General features: G+C 48.6%; 5 protein-coding genes across 5 annotated transcripts; 2 read left to right on the forward strand and 3 right to left on the reverse strand.

Moving 5' to 3' along the window:
• Nucleotides 1-249: 249 nt before the first annotated feature.
• FIESC28_09003 (uncharacterized protein) lies at nucleotides 250-1,247 on the reverse strand (the record flags this gene model as incomplete). The annotated part of the gene is made up of 2 exons (XM_031163140.1): nucleotides 250-969; nucleotides 1,017-1,247. 2 exons carry the CDS (start codon nucleotides 1,245-1,247, stop codon nucleotides 250-252), a joined length of 951 nt encoding a protein of 316 aa, XP_031012718.1.
• A 405-nt stretch (nucleotides 1,248-1,652) lies between these two features.
• FIESC28_09004 (uncharacterized protein) lies at nucleotides 1,653-2,628 on the reverse strand (the record flags this gene model as incomplete). Its single annotated transcript, XM_031163141.1, has 2 exons — nucleotides 1,653-2,433; nucleotides 2,489-2,628. The coding sequence occupies 2 exons, from the start codon at nucleotides 2,626-2,628 to the stop codon at nucleotides 1,653-1,655; spliced, it is 921 nt and encodes a 306-aa protein (XP_031012719.1).
• An 832-nt stretch (nucleotides 2,629-3,460) lies between these two features.
• Nucleotides 3,461-5,015, reverse strand: FIESC28_09005 (uncharacterized protein; the record flags this gene model as incomplete). Its single annotated transcript, XM_031163142.1, has 3 exons — nucleotides 3,461-4,482; nucleotides 4,697-4,883; nucleotides 4,986-5,015. The coding sequence occupies 3 exons, from the start codon at nucleotides 5,013-5,015 to the stop codon at nucleotides 3,461-3,463; spliced, it is 1,239 nt and encodes a 412-aa protein (XP_031012720.1).
• A 366-nt stretch (nucleotides 5,016-5,381) lies between these two features.
• FIESC28_09006 (uncharacterized protein) lies at nucleotides 5,382-6,392 on the forward strand (the record flags this gene model as incomplete). The annotated part of the gene is made up of 2 exons (XM_031163143.1): nucleotides 5,382-6,237; nucleotides 6,301-6,392. 2 exons carry the CDS (start codon nucleotides 5,382-5,384, stop codon nucleotides 6,390-6,392), a joined length of 948 nt encoding a protein of 315 aa, XP_031012721.1.
• A 6,713-nt stretch (nucleotides 6,393-13,105) lies between these two features.
• Nucleotides 13,106-14,111, forward strand: FIESC28_09007 (uncharacterized protein; the record flags this gene model as incomplete). The annotated part of the gene is made up of 3 exons (XM_031163144.1): nucleotides 13,106-13,649; nucleotides 13,730-13,987; nucleotides 14,047-14,111. The coding sequence occupies 3 exons, from the start codon at nucleotides 13,106-13,108 to the stop codon at nucleotides 14,109-14,111; spliced, it is 867 nt and encodes a 288-aa protein (XP_031012722.1).
• Between the last annotated feature and the right edge of the window lie 8,007 nt (nucleotides 14,112-22,118).

Consider the following 22,118-nt stretch of genomic DNA (forward strand, 5'->3'; position numbering starts at 1 on the left):
GTTACGATAGGCTTGGAAGAGTGTTGAATGGAAGGCAGGTGGGCAACAGGAGAATCATGCTCTAATGTTTAGTGCATTAGAATAAAGTAGCCTAAGTGTTGGTCTAGGCTACCATAAAGGAATAAGATCGTTTCTCATTTGAACAAACTCCTCGTATCAATGGCATATAAGCCACAATCCATAAACGACTCAACTTCAACCGCTGTCAAATCAAGGTCTATTCGCTGCGTAACTTCTACATGAACAACTTCAACCCCTTGCTCCTCGGCGTTGTAAGAAGTCCATTTCCTTCTTCTCCTTACCAGCAACCTTCTTCCTCTTCCTCTCAATCGCTCTATCAACCTGTCCCTTACTCATACCCTCGTACCTGTTCACGAGGAGTTGCTTCTTCTGCTCGCTCTTCTTCAGGTAGAAAGGCGTCTTGCCCTGCGCCACAAGCTCCTTCTCCTTCTGGCGGTGCTCCTTTAGCAGCTTCTCCTCCTCCTGTCTGCGCAGGTTGGCCTTCTTGCGGGATTCCATGGACTGTAGCTGACGCTTGAGGTTCTCCTTTTCGTTAAAGTTTTTGGTCTTCTTGATCTGTGCGCGCAGGTCGGCCATCTCCTTGTCGCGGTACTCGTCCAGGAAGGCGTAGGCTTTGCTGGCCTTTTCTTCGTTGACGCGGCCAACTAAAGGATCGAAGCGTGGGTCGCGGAATTGGCGCTTGTTTTCAGGGATGATCTCGCGACGACGAGATACAGGTTTCTTGGAGGTTTGTTCTTGGGGGGCGTGTTTGGATGAGCGCTTTGGTTTGGGGTCGTCTTTTGATCGTGTGGGCTTGCGAGGTGCTGGTGTTTCTGTCTTTGTAGTGTCTTCGCCTGCGGATTGCTTTGATTTTGATTTGCGTCCTGCAGAGGGCATTGATTCTTGTGCTTTTGCGAGGGCACCAAATGAGACGGATGAGAGGTCTATCTTTGGTGCATCTTCTTCGGGCTGTGTCTGGTCAGAACTGGCTGTCAAACAGAACGCGGCAGACTTACCTCAGACTCGTCTTCTGAGCCATCTTCTAATTCTTGGCCTTCAACGTCCTCCTCCTCTTCATCCTCAGAATATTCGCCTCGAATACCCTGTTCCTCAACCTCATCGTCCTCCTCCTCCTCCTCACTTGAGGAGTTCTGGCTCTCAGGCTCCTCCTCCCATTCGTCTTCCTTTCTCGGTCGCACTCTTCTTTCAAGTCCTAACGAGGACGACTGCTTTCGCTTCAAGGCCATATTGTGATGTTGCGCAAAACAACGTAAACTTTAATGAATTTTGTTATGCGACACTGTGATGCGACGGAACTTTTTTTTAACCCAGCTTCGATAAGCCCCACGATATGCTCTTATCTTAGAGCCCCGATAAGCGAATAACCTCAGTGATCTTCCCGCGATCGGAACATCAGAATGCGAAAGAGGCAAACGAATTGCATTGTTTAAGTCAAGGACGTATGTATAATTGGGTATCTAAGAAGCGAATCTTCTAACTCTAACTCCTGTATTTGCTGTAGAATCACGCTCAGCCCTTGGAGGCTGCGATTACACCCGCTGCAACACGTCTAGCCAGCCCTTGTGGCCCTGTATATTACAAAGTACAACATAAACTCTGTAGCGTTGACAACCGTTATAAGTTTGTCAACCTCATAACTCCTCCGGTCCATCCGACAGGACATATTCCGGATCTAGCTGAAAGGGTGTTCGTCGGACATAGCGACTGATGTCTGCTTGATATGATAGCTCATTGAGGTAGTCGTGTACCTGAGGCAAGACGTTCGGGATTTCTTGAGCCAATCCGCTGAACTCTGGAAGTGTGAGTATATTGAAAGGCTCACTGCGACCCTTCTCGAACGAGTCATCAACAAGAATTGTGTTGGTTTGATCCCATAAACCTCCCTTGGAGGCACGAGGGTGAGCCTCCATCACTCTTGGGTTGGTCCAGATCGTAGTAAGGCGTTTATACACTTGAACTTTGGTGTTGTAATCATCTGCCGATAGAGCAAAAGAGTCCCGTCCCCAAACAACAAGGCATTGCGCGCGCTGTTCGGGCGTAAGGAGCTTCTCCACCATCTTATCAACATTCTCGGGACGGGCTGAGGACCAGATAGCGACATGGAAAGTCTCGATACAGTATGTCAAGAAGGTTTTCGCATGGGGCCGTTCGACAAAGTTGAATGGACGCTTCTTGTTGGGGCGGTGGAGAAGTGTGCCGTTTAAATCGATAACGACAAGTATGCGGCGTGGTCGTGGCAGACGCTCTGGCGCAAGATCCGCTTGGGCGAGGTACTGGGGTGTAGGCTCCGGGACACCTCCAGAGGCTTTACTGGGAGTTTTCGGAGGGGATTGAGAGCGTGGCGCGCGAGCTGCTCCTGCTCGCACTTGATGAGGAGGCGGCTTCTTGATCTTCTTAGAACCCTTGTGTCCTCTTTACACAATTGTAAGTACAAATGAAGGAGATGGATATTTATTGCAGCACGTACTTTTGCGCCTCGGGAGCGGCTTTGCTCTTCTTTGGGCCCTTGGGTGCATTCTGCGGCGCGGCGCCTGGTTGCGCCAAAGTGAGGCCAGGTATATTCATCGCTTTGGGTGCCGTGGGCACGTTGGATCTAGATCCTGTCATTGCTTTGGGTGAATGAAGCAAAGGGGCATGTTGCGGAGAGGAAGGTGGCGTCGTTAATGTTGAGTCAGAAGTTTGCAAAGCTGTAGGTCTAAAACGAACGGAAGGAGTGAAGAAATCGATTTGTGCTTTCCCGGAAGAGAAAGATTTTGGCAAATATAGGAATCTGCGCAACATGAAGATAAAAGAGTGAAGACTAGGGGAAAAGTCAATGCGATCTGCGACGACCACCTAAAGGATGCGCACAGAGACCAGAATAATTCAGTCACCCTATCGAGGTTTTAAACAGGTTCTATTTCTGTCAGCTCAGTTCAGTTTCAAAGTTTCCTAGTCAACTTAATTCCAAAATTTAATCGATCTTCCTCACAAAACGCGGGGCAGATCGCTTAGTAGCATAACAATTCAGCTAATGGTGATATAATGTTCAAACAGCACATAATACGACGAACGAAAACAGTACAAGGACATTTCACATGCGATATCGTAAGGGTGTCAGAAGAATCGGCCGCCGAAAGCATAAGAGACGAAATGTTTAGGTCACCTTATGACGACTTAGGACGGGGTTTAGGCTACTTTATTTTTGTACCCTAAGCCTTAAAGGACAATTCTTCTGACACTCACGATACTAATAAACGTTGTTATACACAGAAACTGTATTTGCAAAAAAACGGACACCTTTTGTTCTCTTTTGGGACTACATAAGGATTCTGCCAGCCGGCAGGGCCTTCATGAGGCATAAAGATATCATAAACTCATTTACCCTCCCAACCATTTAACCGTAAAGCCATTATCATCATCGCTCTTAATTCTCTTTTCCTTTTTTATTTTGTTTTGTTTACTTGAAGACCTTACCGTCAGCAAGCTTGTACTCCTTGCCGTTGACGGTGATACCCTTCTCCCAACCCCAGGCATCCTCGACGAACTGTCGGTCCTCGGGCTTGGAGGGGTCGAGCTTGGTGAACTCGTAGCTCTCCCAGTCAGGGGCGACGTCGAAAGCGGGAACGTGCTCCTGACCTCGGATGACGAAAGCACCCTGGATAACGGAGTCGTTGTTCTCGCCGTAGACGGCAGCACATCCGAAGATGTACTTGCGGGAACCCTCAAGACGGTTGTTGAAGCCACCAATCAGGTTGTTGGACATGAAGGTGAGGGTAAGCTCCTCGTTGTACTTGTAGTCAACCTTCCAGATAGACCACTCCTCGAAGTTGAAGTTCTCCCAGAAGTACTTCATGGCCTCGTTGTGGTCCTTGATGTTGGAGTACTGGCGCTTCCACTCGTCAAGAGGGAAAGAGGGACGGCCGAGAGCCTCAAGAGGGTGCTTGGGCTTGGGGGCAGCGGGGGCCTCATCGGAAGCGGGAGCGGCAGCGGCAGCAGGGGCGGCAGCGGGGGCGGCCTCCTTCTTGGGCTGCTCGGGCTTCTTGGGGGGAGTGTTGGTCAGAGCAACGGTCTCAAGGAGCTCAACCTTCTCAGCGACATCAGAGAAGATGGGCTGGCTGCGGACAGTCTCGAACCATCGTGTGGTAGCGGGGTGCTCCTCGCGCCACTGCTTGTCAAAGAAGTACTGGAAGCCACGGGTGGCGATGCCAGCAGCGAAGAGATCGGCGAGGGTGATGCGCTCGCTGACGAGGAAGGTGTTGTGGAGGAGGTACTGCTCGACAACGGCGAAGTTCTTCTCGGTAGCCTTGATGGCATCGTCGACGTTCTTCTTGTTGTAGGGAGACTCACCCTTGAGGGGAGCGAACCAAGCAATGAGGGTGGGGAGGACCTCAGAGTTGAAGAAGGACATCCACTTCAGAATGGAAGCATAGTCCTGCTTGGTCTTGCCAAGAAGAGTGGTCTTCTCGTTCTGGGAGGTGACTGCAGCGGGTTAGCGAAGCTCCCGACAGAGTGGCAAGACAAAAATAATAAGATGAGTTGCAAGGTCAGAAGTTAGACGTTATCAACAAATTGTCTCTTAGAGACATTTCAGACAGGGATAACTGTATGAAAAAAAGCTAGATCATCATTCGCAAGGGAGGGGAAACAGGCAGGAAAAGTGGTGTGATCCGAGACATCACAGAGCTTCACTTACTGTAGATAGCAATGGCAATGCACTCAGAGAGAGCGAAGCCATCCTCACCAACGAAGGCGGGGATCTTGCCGAGACCGTTGGCCTTGAGGTGCTCAGCGGTAGCGTTGCCCTTCTCAGCCTCGACGATGTTGAGCTCGATGTCGTTTGCCTTGGCCACAGCCTTGATGGCAGTAGAGCGGCAGTTGTTCTGAAAGAACGGACCAGTCAGTAACGACGCTCATAAAGCTTCGCAAATGCAAATGCAAACGCAAATGCAGCAGATTCAGATTCAGGGCTCGAGAGTATGTACCTCGCGGGTGAAGAGAGTTCCGAAAGCCATCTTGAATGCTTTGCTAGGTTGACAGACAAAGAGTGAAGATGAGGAGAGAAAAAGAAGGAGGGGAAATTTTTTTTAAAGGTGAGATAATTGTGTCAAATTGCTGCCCCGCGCTAGTGGGGTCCTGCCTTACTGCCCGAGCAACGCGGACGGTGGGAGCGGTGGCTGGTTACAGCAGGACTTGCAGAGTAGCAGAGTGGCTGGTGAGATGAGATCTGTGCGCTGATGAGTCTAATCGGTCTTCTCACGTGACCCTCATTCAGAAGCTAGCCGATGATGGATCTCGAAATCCCGTGAAGTTTTTCTGGGTAGACAGTGAACCTCGTCCGATACGCGATACCGCCGGGGCTCTCCTCCGAATTGGCCATCATGTCGACATTTACACAAAGCCTACGGCAGCTGCGATGCCAAGGCAAGGCTTTCCGAGCACCATGGCCTCAGTCAGCCTGGCAACGTCCCTCTTTTCCCCTCGCCATCCGAAGCATCGCTACCGAGACATCAACGCCAATTGTTGAGCCTAAACCCGACGACTTCGCCGTAACGACAGACCCCAGCTCCAAATTCACGATACCGTTCCAGGGAGTTGAACATGCTCGTGCCGTTCCACTTTCGGCCTCGTACTTCTCACGAGAGCCTCAATTCAACGAGATGTATCTCCGTATCGCTCGCCTACTCACCAAATATCACACACTACCAACACTACCACCAAGTCATGCTCCTCCAACAGCTTGGGTTAAGCTCCAGGAAATGCGATCAAAGCTCGGTGAGCCGATCAAGGCTTCCCACTACGCCAAGGTAATCCGGGTCGCCAAGCGTCTGAACCAAATTGAGCCCTCGCTTTTCCCTGCGGAAGTTCGAGCTGCCCTCGAGGAGTTTAAGCGTGATATCAACCCATTCATGAACGTCCCCCACGAGATAACAATCGACAAGTATGGTCGAGCTGTTGGTGTTGGCAAGCGAAAGGAATCTACTGCTCGTGCTTGGGTTGTAGAGGGTACAGGAGAGGTCTTGATCAATGGCAAGACTTTAAGCCAGGCTTTTGGTCGTGTTCATGATCGTGAAAGCGCAGTTTGGGCTCTTCAAGCCACTGAGCGATTAGACAAGTATAACGTCTGGGCATTGGTGGAGGGCGGTGGAACAACCGGTCAGGCCGAAGCACTTACGTTGGCGGTTGCCAAAGCTCTGATCGTTCATGAGCCAGCACTCAAGACTGCTCTTCGAAAAGGTACGTGTTTCATTATAAGGATTAGGATTAACCCTTGAGCAATGACTAACCTCGTGTTCACAGCTGGCTGTATCACAAGAGACCCGAGGACTGTGGAGAGAAAGAAGCACGGCCATGTCAAGGCACGCAAGATGCCTGCCTGGGTCAAGCGATAAGCAATCTTTTCAGGAGACTGGTATCGCAAGGCTTTGGATTGGGTCTGCAATGGCGGATATGATGACGATGATGAGAAGGATGGCGAGTGCGACTCTGCTCGCATTCTTATCCGATATCCATGTATAAACAATACTTCTTGTAGTTTTAGAAATGCTTATGGCATTCCAAGACGGTGCCGGACGTCGTAACTTTGTGATCGTCCTGAAAGACGCTTTTGCAAATGTTAAAGCACAGCGATATTGACTGGCAACCCATCCGTAGTTGTTGGCTGATGAACCACCACAACTGACTAAGAGCCATCCATGATCAATCCATTGGATTCCATGTCCTTTCGGAGTCCGGAAAGCGGTTCCTGTTGGTAGCATGGGACCCTTGAGAAGGACATCAAACCTTTTCCGCTTTGTTCGCCTCGGTCAATGTGAGGAACTATAACGGCATACAATACCAGGAGTTCGTTAGTTTAGTCAGTCGTATCAAGTATCACCTTGGAAGCCAAGGGTACCTCCGCTTTTGGTCCGCCTCTCGCTTGTCATCTAAGACATCCTCCGACGTGCTAAAGAACCTAAACACCCAACGGCCGAACCGGATTGCAGTAATGCATTTGCAACAGGCCATCAAAACCCTGGCAGTTTTCCTTTGCGGTAATTAAAAAGTCGCTAACAAGTTGGTAGCTCCCGCCAACCGTTCATCCCATGATTTATTCTGCAATTGGTTATGGCGCCGTTCGGTGACGATGAAGCGAATCACTGCACCAATGCTGACAGGACGCGTCCTGGCTATCAACCCCAGACCTTGGCTGCCGCAGCATTCATCGACATCCGGCCGTGTCGGGAGAGGGTGGAACAGCTCTATGATCACTGAGCTCTGGCAAAGCAAGCGGTGAAGAGCTTCGTATCCAGTCGCAGATTGTAATTGCGGCTACATTCCCGCGCTCATGGTAGCAGCGTCGTTCGTGGAGACGAGCGACATACCCTCTGATGCGCAAGGTGTTGGGTTCGCGCGTTAAGCGATGACGAATTCACGGTCCAGTCGATCCCCTCATGGCCCAAAAAGATTCAGGTGAGCCTTTAGTCTTCGTGTAGCTCAACAGCATGAACAGACGGGAAGGCCGACGAAACTGACCATGACAGCATCTCGCGATGATGGCCACATGCTCTCATGAACGGTAGAGTGGATTCAGGTTGTTGTAGAATGAAGAAGGTTTCTAGAACAGTTTCAGTGGGGTGGCTTAAAGTGTTTCAGCCCAAGCATGCTCAGGAAAAGAAGCGGTTGGTCTAAAATTCGAGATTCAGCGGCACAACGGTGTGGCGTAATGGGGACTGTCCATGTCAAAAAAAAGGTACCTGCAGCACTTGAATACGATGATGGGAGAGGGAACCAACGTTGTCGTTCTGGTTGGTCATGATGTTAACTAACATCACCCGCTGAAGTACTTAGCTGTGTACCAAGGACTCAATATTGAGGCCGTCAGTGTCATTTTTAGGCCGTGCCAACGCGGGTCCAGCTAGAGTTAGGGTAGGTAGATTAGTAGGTACAGGTACAGAGAGTACTGTACTGCAGCTTTGGTAAAAGATATCCAATATCCATCACTTCCACGGTGGCTGAGGTGGAGCGTCAAGCATGGACAGACGGCGGTTTGAGGTCGGAAATTTTTAGGGCGGACGTAACCTTGAGTGGATAAAGATCCTTGCTAATAGCTAAGGACCGATGTTCGCGGCACCCGGTACTAGATACATGCGGTGCATCTTGCTTCAATCTTTCCATTCTTATCCAAAGCGAGGTAAGTGAGCCAGATAAACTACTGTAGAATTCAACGGCCAACGGTTTTTAGACGAGGCTTAGATCGTCTCGATCGTCATTCTTGGTGACTCGATCTAGTAATGAAGATGGGCCGGGATGGGGTGCATATGCGTGTTGATCAAGCATTACCGAATTGCACCAGCTCATGCACAACATTCATTAGAACGCTCCGCCTGAAGCTATTCTGTTGGATGCTATGCTATGCAAGGCGAGCAGGACCGCAATTCATGGCATAAGATTTCTCTTTGGCCAATGGGTCAACTGTGGGCAAATCCGTGATTGGGCATTGTTGTTTAGCACCTGGGCACCTCTCATCGGATATCACTATCGTCGCGCCCCAACCAGAAGCGTCTCGTCTCCTGCATAGCTGATGCGCGTTGCCTTTTACAGTGCTAGACGCGTGAAACATGATCCGATATGCGCGTCAGCTAGTGCGCTTCAGCAGTGACCCTTGTTATTCAGGTACCGGTACTTGCTGTGGGGACGGCCGGGTTGGATGGTGGGAGATCTTGCCGATAACCCTGTGACAGTTTAGCCAGAGCACCTGCAGCTGTTGAAGATGTTGATTCAGGGTAGCCAGTGATGTTTGTCTTGGATGGAGAGAGTGCAATTGTCAAGCACTGACCGGAGCTCATCCTAAGACTGTTTAGCGATGTAACGGTATTTTGTGTATACCACAGTTTCAGTATCGCAATTCTCAAGAAAGTTTGTACCCAGAAGCTCATGACGCGGTGTTGCTAAATATCAAGTTTTTGAATGTTGTTGTGAAGATTTAAATCCTGGAGATGACAAGTGTGGCGGTGAAAGTAACCCCAACTGGCATTTTAGTGGCGGCGGTGTACCACATGCTGGAATTAAGGGTCGTTACTGCCATCCATAGATCTGAGGCCAGCCCAATCTTGACCGGCATTAATGTGCTTGTATTACCTTCTGCGTTGAGATGCACTTTTTAATATCATGCATCTACTGATATCCCATCACATCGTCTAGAATCACTTGTGACTACAAGCCTCGCCCCAATATCGTTTGTGCCACGGACAATCAATTCACTCTGACTAGGAACTCAGCAATTAGCCAAGTCACTTATTATGGTACCGATTTTAATGCACCAGCACCAATCCATCTCAATGCTTTTGTCTCTTGACCGCTGTATCGAATTCGATGATTGTTGTCATGACTAGCACCTACCCTAGGGGTTCGGTAGCGCTCCTGCCTGGACCCAGAATTTCCGCTTAGGGTAGGTACCTCGTTAGGGAACAACCGCCTTGACCGATCGTTTGTCGCTGTCAACATCGTTGCTTCCTCTTCTTCCCTTCCTCTTAACGCACGTACAGAGAGATACGCAAGCAGGTCAGCCAGGATCAAGGCTCTCAGCACTCCTCGCTGACATGTGTCATCGAATATCCGGCCTAAGCCCGTCGTCCTGTCTTGTTCCCATCTTCCAAGCTGCGCTCGGCCACCGAGAGATTCCATCAACTGCCATTGGCTCCGTTGCGAGAATCAATCGAACTGACCGCCTGTCCCCAATAGCAATACGACCGTGAGGGTCCTGTACCTGCGCTGGCAGCTGAACAACCCGAATCATTGAGTGAAAAGAGCAAGCCAAGCTTCAGCATTGTTGCTGGCACGTCCCATACCAATATCGCGCTCTCCGGTTGACACGAGAGCCAATCTATGTACCCTTCAATCTAAGCACGAGCATCAAAACTTCAGCAAGGATGCTAGCTGCCATCGCCCTTTCCGCATCCATTGGCCAGCGATTATTTTCGGCTTGCTTATTCGGAACCACCTCCATATGTGGGTTGTGGACCAACACTATGCCTTAATGGTCCAATGTTGCTTTTCCTATTCTTTCTTTTCTCGCGACTTGGACCGTCTTGAAGCATTGCTTTTCTTGTCACCCTCGAAGCCCTCCCTGGCTCTCTGGCTTTAGCCCACGGTTGCTACTGAACGCAAAGACATCATTCACTAGCTTCTCTCGATCGGGAACCATAATGGCGGAAATTGAACAAAGTCCCATGACAGTTGATAATGGTCATATTATGACTTGCAATGGGCGTCTTTGCCTACGTCTGGTAATTGTTGCGGATCATTCCCTGCAGTACGATCATCTTCGGTGTCATTCAATACTACGATCGATACAGTACTGTAACTTGATTGACAGTGGCAGCTTTCCCCATATTGCACTGGGTAGTAGGGCTCGTTTTTGACAGGCGGGTTGGTCTAAAACAACTTGGCTATGTTTGACCATTGGTCATTTCTCACACGATCTCTGAAAGGTTATGGAATATTCTCCTGCTCCAGCTAACAGAACACAGTCTAGCCTCTGATCAGTCTGGTTATATTCTATACTATACAGGCACATATTTACACTCACAATTACCGCCTTCTACATCTCATGTTGTTTTCTGCCTCACAGCTGGCTTTACACCGAGCATGCTGCAGATTGAGAGAATAAATCTGAAGAACAAATGGATCCTACAGCCCATGAAGCTATGGATAAAACTGATGGATCATGGCGTGTGCTTTCTTAATAATGTACTAGCTACAGTCGAGCACGGCGGGTCTCTGGTTTTTTCCCTCTCGTCTTTTTGGCCGGCAGCCCACTTAACATTTTTCACCAAAACACGAACCGGAGGCATGTCTACACCCTGACCGCACCTTCATAATTCGCCATAAAAGAATTGTAGCAAAGGCTCATCACTCTTGTTGCTCAAATCATCCAGAGACTGAATACAAAGTGGCAATTGACGACATTCGTTAGGCTCATCCTAAGATAAACAACAACCACAACGAAAAACACAGAATGGCTTGGAAACAGGCGCATTTCTTATCTCATGCATTGATACCCAGCTATTAATGGAGAAAAGGAAAGAGCAGAGCACGATCCAAACGGCCGCCAATGGAGAAAGCCAGAAGACGCTGTTCAGCGCCCAGCACGAGCAATTGCTTCTGAAGTACAGAGAAGGATGTATACTACGTACACACCCCATAGATTCAATTGTGGCCCGGGACTTGCTCACTTACCCATGACGCCCCAGGTTCCGAGGCGCGCTCGCTCAACAGCTCTTAGCTCTACCCCCAGGCAAGCCACGTCGACGACTGCCATTCCCCTCTAATCTTCTGGCGCGCCTCTTACCAAGGTCCTGGGCCAGGGGTGTCTGTTACGTGGTGGATGGCGATGAACAACGCCGATCCTTCAACAATCTCCAGAGCCATTGTCAGGACCTCTGCTTGATGGATGGCAGTTCTCTTACACTACCTACTGTTACTAGGCTTGCTCTCTGGATTGCTCTCACGATCTTTTCGGCCACTCAGACCCATTCCTGACTTTGCCTCACATCTCTCAACCGGTTGATCTTTTGCAAATGCTTCTTCTCAGACCCAATTGCTCAGTTACACACGCATTTCCGATCCTTGCCTTATACCGACTTCTTCAAGGGTCATCTAAGATGGACGCCGGGTGCCCTGACGCCATTCACACGGCGTCTCTAGCTGGTAGTCTAAAACAATACGCCTCATCTTTGCCCTGTCTGCCCTTCACATACACCCCTCCCTTTTCTCATCACAAACCCCTTCTGAACCCACTTCCATAGTTCACAGTCTCATCAGTCATATGCCCCCTGTCTTTAATGGTGGACCCTAAGCATATCATAGTGCACCTTCAATGAGTGTATGCTTCTACAAAGACGCTATATAGATCCCTTGGCTATCCTTTGTTTACCATTTATGAGTTTCGTCATCTTCGATTCACATCTATTCCCGCGACCCACCGTCGACCCTTCGACATTACACTCTTGCCCTTTAGTAGTTATTGTCAGTTGCATACTCCTCAGCGTGACCTACAAGTCGTCACAACTACGACCCGGCGGACTCTGACGCCCGTACCGGCTTAGTGAAAAGCTTTTTCCTAAGAGCACCAGCCTGCTCCCTCGTCGAGACCCTGTTGCGTGGTATTGGTCCCAGCAGATCGCAGTGGGCTCGAGCTTCTCATGCTCAAGGTCTCTTACATGGGGCTTTCACCAGGATCCTCCTTGTAGACGGGCGAGACGACCGTTTGACAACTCATCCGCAATCAGCCCTGGGCCCAAAGCCCCAGACCAAGCTACTTAGGCCCAACGCCTTGCTCTTCGTCATCTTTTTCGGCATCCAGCCTTTACCGGGCATGAACGCGCTAAGCTCTAGCTTGCGATTGGGATCCGACTTGATAAACTACATTGCTACCCAGGTCCCCGGCTGAGCCATCAGCTCCCTTGCCTGATCAGTAAACAGTAGAGCTTTGTTTGCGAATAATAGGCCGGCGGCACCCTGTTTCTTAAAGTGTTTGTCCTTTCAACTTGGTTACTATCCCGTTTAACTAGCCATCCATTCCCTGCCTCAACACACCCCCGACTATCGATCATCGCGACGACTCCCCGAGTGGGCTTTAACTATTCTACGACCCCGCGGTGACCCCTCCTGCATCATCAACAGCTCAACTCTGCATTATCTATCCTGCATAGAGACCCTCACGTCCAGCACAAAGAAGCTTTCATCCCCAACATCGATATAGCTTCGACTACCCTCTAACCCCCTCGGATTATTGAAACTGGCTGCCTTACAGTCCCCAGTGCTACCGACCACCCATCGACTGGGAGCGACGGCAGGGTCGTATGCTATCCAAGGTCTTCGGGGCATGGACGACACGAGCCGATTAAGGAGGCAGAATGAGCCATTGGTTCATTCAAACCCCAATCAGAGATATTCACTACACGATCCATCCCAGCAGCGCCGTTCACTTGCTGGAGTCTCCAACGATAGATATCGCCCTGCATCCCTTGCTACCTCTTCTTCGTCAGGGCGTGGCATGGGAGCTGACGGCAACTACAGCAACTACTATTCGGAACCCAGTGCATCTTTCTCAACAGCAAACATGCCCGGAACAGCAATCGCATATGGCTCTGGATATGGCCACGACTCTCGCCAGCAGCAAGGGTTTGGTGGCTACGGTACTGCAGCCACGATGATGTATAACGTTGCTCAACCGAACCCGCAGAATCCCGTTTATGATGCGCAACATTTCAGTTCGCGGCAACCTGCAGCTCTGCAGATGATGACACCAGAGGTTGCCTCGAGCTACTTTGGATCCGAAACAGGAAACGCAGCTGGCCCGAGCCTGCATCAATCAACGCAGAGCTCAAGCGGATCCGCAAATGTTTATCAGCAAAGCAATGCCATGAGTTACGCCAGCAACAGCATGTCTAGTGTGGGCGCAATGCCACAAGCGACAGCAAGCGCCGATGTTTCCATGACAGAAGACCACGAATACGCAGAAGGCGCCCTTGAGGAGAAATGGGTTAGCTACCAGCGGCAACTAGGGAGCATATTCCAAGATATATTTAATGGGTCCCTCGAAAGTGCATCTGAGACATTACTTAGCGTCACCAGTTGGCTTTTGTCTCAAGTCGCTGATCTAGGTATGTACAACACTGTCGTCGGGCTCTCTAGGGCGAAAATGCAAAATGGAAAGAATAACGGGACTAATCATTTAACTTAGGTCTCAACCTTGACGATACCAACCTCCATGCTGATCGTATTCAACTATGGAACGACTTCAACCACGCCTGGCTAGGACTAGGCCAACAGCAGATAGAACTTATGTCCTCTTCTCAACAGCTTTCAAGATCACAAACCCTTGTATCAAAAGCTATGATCAAGAAGATGGGCAATGAGTTGATTCGGTTATGTGATGGTATCGAGCGACACGGTCTGGTAGATTACCAGTATGGAGTGTGGGAAGATCAAATAACAGCAGGTATGTGCATGTGCAGTTGTACTGTTGGGATTGGGCAATGTGCTAACGCAGTTTGACAGTTCTTGAGGACATTCTAGATCTATATGAAGCCTCAGAAGAAGCCAGTGGAAGCAGCAGTCGATAAACACCCTTTAACAAACTGCACAAGGTTCCCCGCAAGGAGTAACTCAAGGCCTATTAGAACCCTTGAGTTTCTTGATCTTGTGGCGGGCTTGTTGCCTTGTACCACGCAGCTATTCTGTTTTCATATTTCGGTATACGACTGTTTTGTTGCGCGCATCATGCTTACCACCACTTCCCTTTGAAGGGTGGGGGTCTATTGGGCTGGTTTACGATTTTCTTTGACATTACTGGCGTGCGTCCTGCCGGTATCAACTGGCAGTGCATCAAAGCATAGTAACTACAATCACGATTGCATGGCGGGGTTCACAGGAAAAGAGGGTACGGTTTACCACTCTGTGCTATGGTAATGGATACATGGTTGGTCACGACAAAGAGGATTGGAAGTGGAATAGGCATGGACGGGCGCGTGGTTAATGATTTCTTATTTGGGGACAAGGCGTTCAGACTCGCATCAAGTCTCCATACAGATGGAGTGCAGAAGTCAGGTTTTTGACGGGACGGGACGGTATAGGATGGACAGGTCGGATTGGTCGTTTTTCATCCCTTCTTTTCTTTTATCAGGCTCCAACACAGACTTGGTAGCCCTGTATTATTATCACCGCCTTGCTTTGGGTTAGAAGGGCTGGTCATGGGGTTTGTGTTTGTGCTTGGATTTGGGTCGGTCTGGGACTGGGTAAAGTTGATCTTGAGAGGCTGTACTATGTATGAAAAGAGTGGAGCGTACCTGGAAGTTCTCGCGGGCTTGCCAGTTAACGTTAGATGGGAAATACCAGGGGCGCATGTTTGACATAGAAGCCATAGAAGTGTTGGGTTGTACTATACTATACTATTACCGCCGGCAAAGTTGGCTATCCCCGGTGGAGTTGACCATGACGATGACATGTCAATTGTGTTGAGAGTGACGGTGTGATGGTTTCTGCCCAACGCCATGTAATGTAATGGATCCCTACCTACATGGCTATGTAGTATAATGGTACAAAGTAAAGCACGGATATGGAGGACTTCTGGAGTGCTGTATCCGTATAGAGTGCCCGTACCTGAAGCTTGGCGTCCTCCCCGCAATGTAAGCTGCTAGTTAGTAGTTAGCCAAGGTATGGACTGCCTAACAAAGGCGAGGGTGGACAGTAGATCGGTCGGTTGATGGTGACAAGACATGGGTTAAGCCCATGTAAGAGAACCTTGGGTACCCTGGCACGGCCAAGACAGACAGAGAACAAGGGCAGTCAGTACCTGTGCCTTTGCCAGCATCAGTGGCTGTGCAGAAGAAGTACAGTGCCTTGTAGTGCTGAGCTGTGCCAGGGGGAAGGGAGAATTAATTGACGGGAGTTGCCTTCGGGACAATTCCTAATCAAGGGTGTTGCTTGCGAACAAAAGCGGGCTTGTTTTGATTCCCCGCGACAAAGCTGAGTAATTAATTATAGTACCTGGCCTGGTCTGTTTTCTGCAGTGACAACATCGATTATTATTAACTATGCTGTAACAACAAAATAGCTGACTCTTGATGATGAACCAACCTACTTGTTAGGCGAATGTTTTAGTATCTGAGCTTCAACCTGGGTATGTGGGTTATCGAAAGATTTATTGACACTTTTATTTAAACTAGTTTTACTAATAATTAAACTGGCTTGTCTTTTCAAGCTGTTTCCTTTTTATCTTTGTAGTTAGTCTGATTCATTTGTTGGTTGCCTCTAAGGTACAGACGGGAGTGGCTGGTAGGTTGATTGTGGAGGTTGAGTTCAGTCTGGTTCGTGTATCGAACGCTAACAAGTTGACAGCCTTGCCCAGACTATGTATCTATAATAGAACCTGTCTTAATGGGTAAATATCCTAGACATACTGATGCCTTAAAGTCGCCTCGTTTTATGCTCAACGATAGCACACCGATAGAACATTCGGTGACTCTATCGAGTTCACCGACTGTCCTGTGTGATAGTGGTGAATAGGAGTGCTGCACTATGTACTGGACTGGATACCCAACAAGAGGCTGGAAAAGATCAGCGGGTTAGGTAGCTTCGAGTGCATCTACTGCACTGTATCTCTTGCATGCATGTAACCATATGCCAACCAGAAATAGAAACCACTCCAACTCCATAATCCATAATCCATCCAAGTCTCCGAAACCGAAGATGCATAACCGATGTTGACAAGTCGAGCCCTATTCGTCTATTGCTGCTTTACCGCTAAAGCAGGGATGAAAAAGAAAATATATACTAATGCAAACCAATGTTACCATATGTAGAGTACTGTACGGTGCAGCCTGTCAAAAGATGAACGGGCGCCGTGATAAGTTGAGCTGAACTGCAAGAGAGTGGCGCATTTACGGATACATTCAATTGTTTTGAAAGTAAAAGTAAAAGAAGCAGAAAAAAAAGAAGAGGTACGTACCGGTACAGATAAAAAGTACAGACAGAAACAGGAAACGAGACGAGTCGAGTCGGTTGACTTCCCGCAAAGTGGCTTTTATGCAGGTACAAGCGGTCACTGTGAGCCAATGAATCGTGTGTGGCTTGAGGGTGTGTGATTTTAGAAGGATACGCGAGTCAAGTGGAGATAGTGTACTTCTCTTACCAAAAGGGAAGTAAGTGGGAAGGAATCAACTTCACCAACAAAATCATCGGGGCTGGAAAAACAGAGAGAGAAAAAAAACATGCTCAGTTACATTCCGAAATAGCTCAGTGGATCTGGAGTCTACCACTGTACAGGTAGTTGAGGTATTAGATTCTTGCGGAAACAGGCCGTGAGTTGCTGACGAGTTTGTTTCTGTTTACCTCTAATAACTACCTCCAGTAGTTACCAAGCATATCCTTGCTTGGATAGAGTCACGAAGACCACACGGGTTTCGATTTAGGCAGACGAGAGATGTACGATTGGCAAAGGCATCTAGTAGTTTTGCTTGCTGGTGCATTTGTCTGACATATGCAATGATAGATGACTGGTCGACACACTTCGGCAGTTGTAAAGATAACCTCAGTATCTACTAGTAGGTAGTCTAGCAGTCCACTAACTTGAGTTCAGTATCTGTAGTAGTCTAAACTCTCCAACTTCTGTAGAAACAACGTTGCAGAGCTAACAATGGAGATACGTAAACACGAGGCTGCAAAGCCACCTTCATGATCCCATTACTGACGTGTTTCTCATAGTAGAGTTTGTTAGAGGGTGATAGCAGCGAACGGACTCTCTACCGTCAGGCTCTCAGACCCTATAATGCTCTGTAAGTAGTTACTTGCCCGTCACTATGATGTGTCCTGATTGGCTTGTAACCGCTCAAACTCAGCTGGCTCAGTCGAGGAAAGAGCGAGGCGGGCTGGACGGGATAGACCCCTCCTATACTTGCCCGTATTATAGGCGGGGGTCTTCTCTGCTCAGGCTTCAGTCTTGACCTTTACATCCAACTTTTCTTCTTTCTTCTATCAACGTGATCAATTTAGTCAATTAATTGGCGTGGAAACGACACGGCCGCCTCGTCCGCATGACAAGACTGATTCTTTTCTTTTGTCGCCCTTTCTTACTTTGTGTGGGTTGTCTCTATGCTGTACCCCACCCAAACTACTACTGCATGTTCTTGTACTACAGGACCAGCATCAAGCACAAGCCTCAAGTAACTGACCACTGCTTTCACTTACTTGGCCGACGGCTAAAAAAGAGATCGAAACGAAAGGAAGCCAAGACCGAAGTCGCGAAGCGAAGAGCAGAGTTGCCTGTCATTCATGTCGCCCTACCCAATATCAGCCCAATTGATTGTTCCCAATCCTCACGCACTCGCCACAATCCAGAATCTATACTTGGACAAGCAAGATCCGCGGTTGTTTGATGTCCAACGGCTGTGGACGCCCTAACGTCGATCACGTTGCCACTCGCTGATGCGATCCAATGCGACGCAGCCAAACGAGGCTGAAACACAATTGTCGAATAGCAGCTCATGCTTTACTACCGCAACTTTTCTAAAACAGCAACTGATCATATTTACAAGAATCCTCTCAAAAAAAGAAGCATCAACTCACACACACACACCACATACCACATCGCATCACATTAGAGCCCAACTATGTCGACGCCTAACTTCAACTCCGCCCTTTTGACGTCGACTTTGAAGAGGCGGTGCTTCTACTTCCTGACGTGAGGTCGGGGGCGTGTAATGTCGTCCTGAATCGTCCAAACCCAGCTCAACATGTCAACATGTCAACCATCATGCATCGGGCAGCAACTTGCCGCTGTCATCTGATCCCTTGATGTATCCATTCGAGGCTGGGTCAAGCCTAACCCAATTGCTCCATTGATGGAACTCTCGGCGCTTGCTTTTGTTCCCCAGCCATCACAGCCATTCCTTTCCGTCTGTGCCGGACTTCGGGCTTACAGATAGCGGACTCAAGTGTGACCGACATCCCATGTTAAGCTCAACTCCACACTACTACGGCTGACCGCTGAATCGTTGGGCATTAGTCCGCTCTCGTCTCCCTCGAGCAGCCTTTTCTGATATGGAATTTGAAGCTGACTGAATCATTGGAAAACGATAGCTCCATATCCCCTACTCATGCAGTTTTCTGACTGCGCCGTACTGTGCCGTCTACTGTGGGGGCTTCCCTGCGTGGGCGTTCCAGCTGAGCGGATGCTGGTAACCAATTAGCGAATTGGACAGACTGTTCATGCCTATAAATCCACGCTTTTGGTTCTTCTTCATTCTTGAGGGAGGGCTGAACCATGGGTGTTTTGTCTAGACGCCCAGCCAAGACTGGGACTGCGAAGAAGTCGAAGGACTTGTCTGATATCCCTAGTCGATCCCACTGATAATGTCACCTAGTGAAGCGGGCCTGTCGTCGCTTACAAGCCCTTTATCAGATCAGATCGGCGAGCTACCTACACACCTTTCCCACGTCGCGTTTCCTCTTGCGAATCAGATTTCGGGATTAGTCTTCCGTGATTCGTCTATCGGCTATTTGACGCCCCCTAGCACAACCGACGACGTCTGTTCGCTGTTCCAAACTGTCGGGGCACACAAAATCTACGACGCCAGCCTGCAAATGTGACAGGTCGCTTTCACTACAGCCGCCAAATACACCCCTTCTAATCCATAATTGCCGGATATAATCAAGGGAGAAGGGATAAGAAACAAAAACAACACATTTCAAGAAACTAATCTAACCTGTTTGATGAGGTGAGATGTATCTCATCCACCCGTATCCCTACAGAGATGGGGTTACATCCTGATCGACAAATGAGGCTAATTCCTGGCCGACAAGCTTGCTGCATCAGCCTCACCATCATGATCCCTACATCTTGATTTCTATACAGTGTTGTACGGCTTTTACATGTTTGAAGTCAAATCGGAGTACGAAACATGCAACTGATGTTTCGTGCGACCAAGATTTAGCTGCCGTGTTTCTCTTTTTGTGCACTGGTCGCAAGGTGTGCAAGCAAGCCCCGGTAAAGATGATCTTCCAGACATGGATTTCCATGCCTCAAGTCTGATAGAGTGTGGTACTGTACCGAGTTTCTGGAGACCGTGATCCTGGCACTGATTCACCCCGTGTCATTCGTGCCGTTGTAAGACAAGGAACTCTTTGCTTCTTCAAAGGTTGCCTTCCCAACCCTTTTGTCGCATACTCAATACTTTTGACGCCATACATATCTGCGAGTCAGACCCGACGATCATCGGCATATATCATGCCAGCATCAGGACCGATATTTTGGGCCAGGGCTCAGTTCACCCTGCTGACCGGGCCCGGAGCCGGGGGATCGACCGGCAATGCCCGCTCCCGACTCGGTCTCAGACATGGCGGCCCAGGATGCTATCACAGTGGCAGTGATAGTGGCTGTGGGTGTAAGGCATCACATGCGCCTTGTCTCACCATGTATAAGGCTCATTGATAACATCATGACATGGGCATCGCAAGTTCATGGTCTCCCTTTGACTGTCGTGATCTCGCCGCGCAACGCCCCGTATATTGTGCTCCTGGAGTAAGATGCTCAATGCAATTCAATGAGGAGCATACACTATTGGTATGCTGTTATCGGATATCTCTTTGTACCTTGTTTAGCCAGGATAACAAGGTGAACTAGACTGACGAGTTGATCCGTGACGCTTGCCATAATCCTCTGAGACTGTCCTGAAGAAGATGTCAGTTGTCTCTACGGACACTTAACATTGGACGTGATTGTCTAATCTTGAAGAAACTGCGACTTATTCTTTACAATGGAGACACAAATACCGTCTTCTACCCCTGGGCCTGGGAATCAAGGTCAGCTGTTTCTGAAGCTATCCCACATACGAGATAACATACGTATGTATGAGAGACAGCAGATGTATCTCTGGAGCTCCTGGTTCTTGCAGTTGAAATTAGTCATGCAACATCTTGGCCGAAGCCGTGGAGTGTTATTGTGTTCTTCACTCCACACGCCTGCTATTGAAAGCAGGGCAAACTATGTACAAGTCTCTCTGGGTAGCAACAGTCAAGCATCCGCATGCAAGGCCACTGAAATGCTTTATTATCTTGCCAAAAGTCCAAGCCAGGAAGTCGGTACCTACTACTTCTGGATGCTTCGGATAAAAATACCTGTTTCTACTCATCTTCACATGCAGTGGTCACTTCATCGTCGCTAAGCTTATGTGCTACGGCGAGGAGAGTATCAGCCTTACCTTTTTGTTTGAGGCTGCTAGCTACAGATTCTAAGTTCCACGACGTGCAGTCCGTGGTATAGTATATGCTTGATTCTGGGGTCACAACTTTGCATATGCTTCTAGAACGGGACGGGAATCTTTGATCTCTCGGTGTAACTTCAACCCTGTATCCTGTATTGGTACACTCTCATTCATAAGTGTCATGTTACTGCCGTCCTTGTATCTGGGGGTGTTGATTACTCAATCTGGCATATCTGCTGTAGAGAAGAATAGTATGTTTTCCCAAAGTATCTCTGCCGAAAGGTATGTTACAATTGTAGAGTAAACTTTTTCATATTGTTATCGTGTCAGATAACTCCTTTGGAGGAGCTGTCGATGTCAAGATGATGTTCTTCTACATAGGTAATGTTATCCCACTAGTCATATTGTGTACAATATAGATGATTTGAATTGGGAGGAGCCGCCTTCAAGATATTGTTTGTTGTCTGATAAAGTTGGCCTTTAAAGCATGTGAGGGCGGGTGAGCTTCGTATAAGTGAGGAAGTCAACAGGATATGAGCGACGCCGACATATAAACGGTACTATAAAGACCCCAACTCAGATCGTGTATCTTGGAACTGCTTAGACAATACCTGATTGATTCTCTGATATTTTAGTGATGAGTTTCTGGTTCGTTGGCTTTCCCTGGGTGTGTACCAATATGGCCTCCGAGGTATCGTTTTCACCGTTAGTCCATATGGGACACTGTCAATAGGGCAACACTTGGAGCTAGCTAAGGGATTCTGCTATCTGATGACGGTTTTGTTCATATGTGATGTATACTGGAACATATTCCAGGGGTCTGGTATCTGGAAGTGTCGTTGTCAAGTTGATACCTGTGATCTAGTCAGTCTTGAAGACCTCAGAATTGATAGCATGTTTGTGCTTTGAGCTTCCCAACCGGTATGATTGGAATCCATGAACTTCAATTGCCAGTTTAAACGGCTCATAGAGTCAGGACTTGGAATAGCCAACCGTAAGACGATCTGTTGCAGCGATGAGGGATGCATACATGAAGAATCTTTGTGTGCCAGCTCCCCGAATTACTGCGTTACAAGGGCCTCTAAATCTTTGCCAAGAGCATAAGAGATAATAACTTGGTCATTTTATGCCAGCTTAGAGTAGCACTTGGACTATTTTGTCTTCGTAGGCTACCAATTCTTCTGACTGGCGCTTACACATGCACTTTGCTCGTCGACAACCGAGCCACCCCCCTGAACCAAGACCTCGCCGAACGAGACGTTCTGTACCTCACTGGAGCTCAATGAAAACAGACAGAGATGCTGTAACCGGAGACGTTAATTCATGATCTTATTTGTAATTGTATTTGTAAATTCGCTAGGTGATTCAAGC

Source organism: Fusarium coffeatum, assembly GCF_003316985.1.
Source record: "Fusarium coffeatum strain FIESC_28 chromosome Unknown BRIP53273_contig_221, whole genome shotgun sequence".
In the NCBI taxonomy this organism is placed as follows: domain Eukaryota; kingdom Fungi; phylum Ascomycota; class Sordariomycetes; order Hypocreales; family Nectriaceae; genus Fusarium; species Fusarium coffeatum.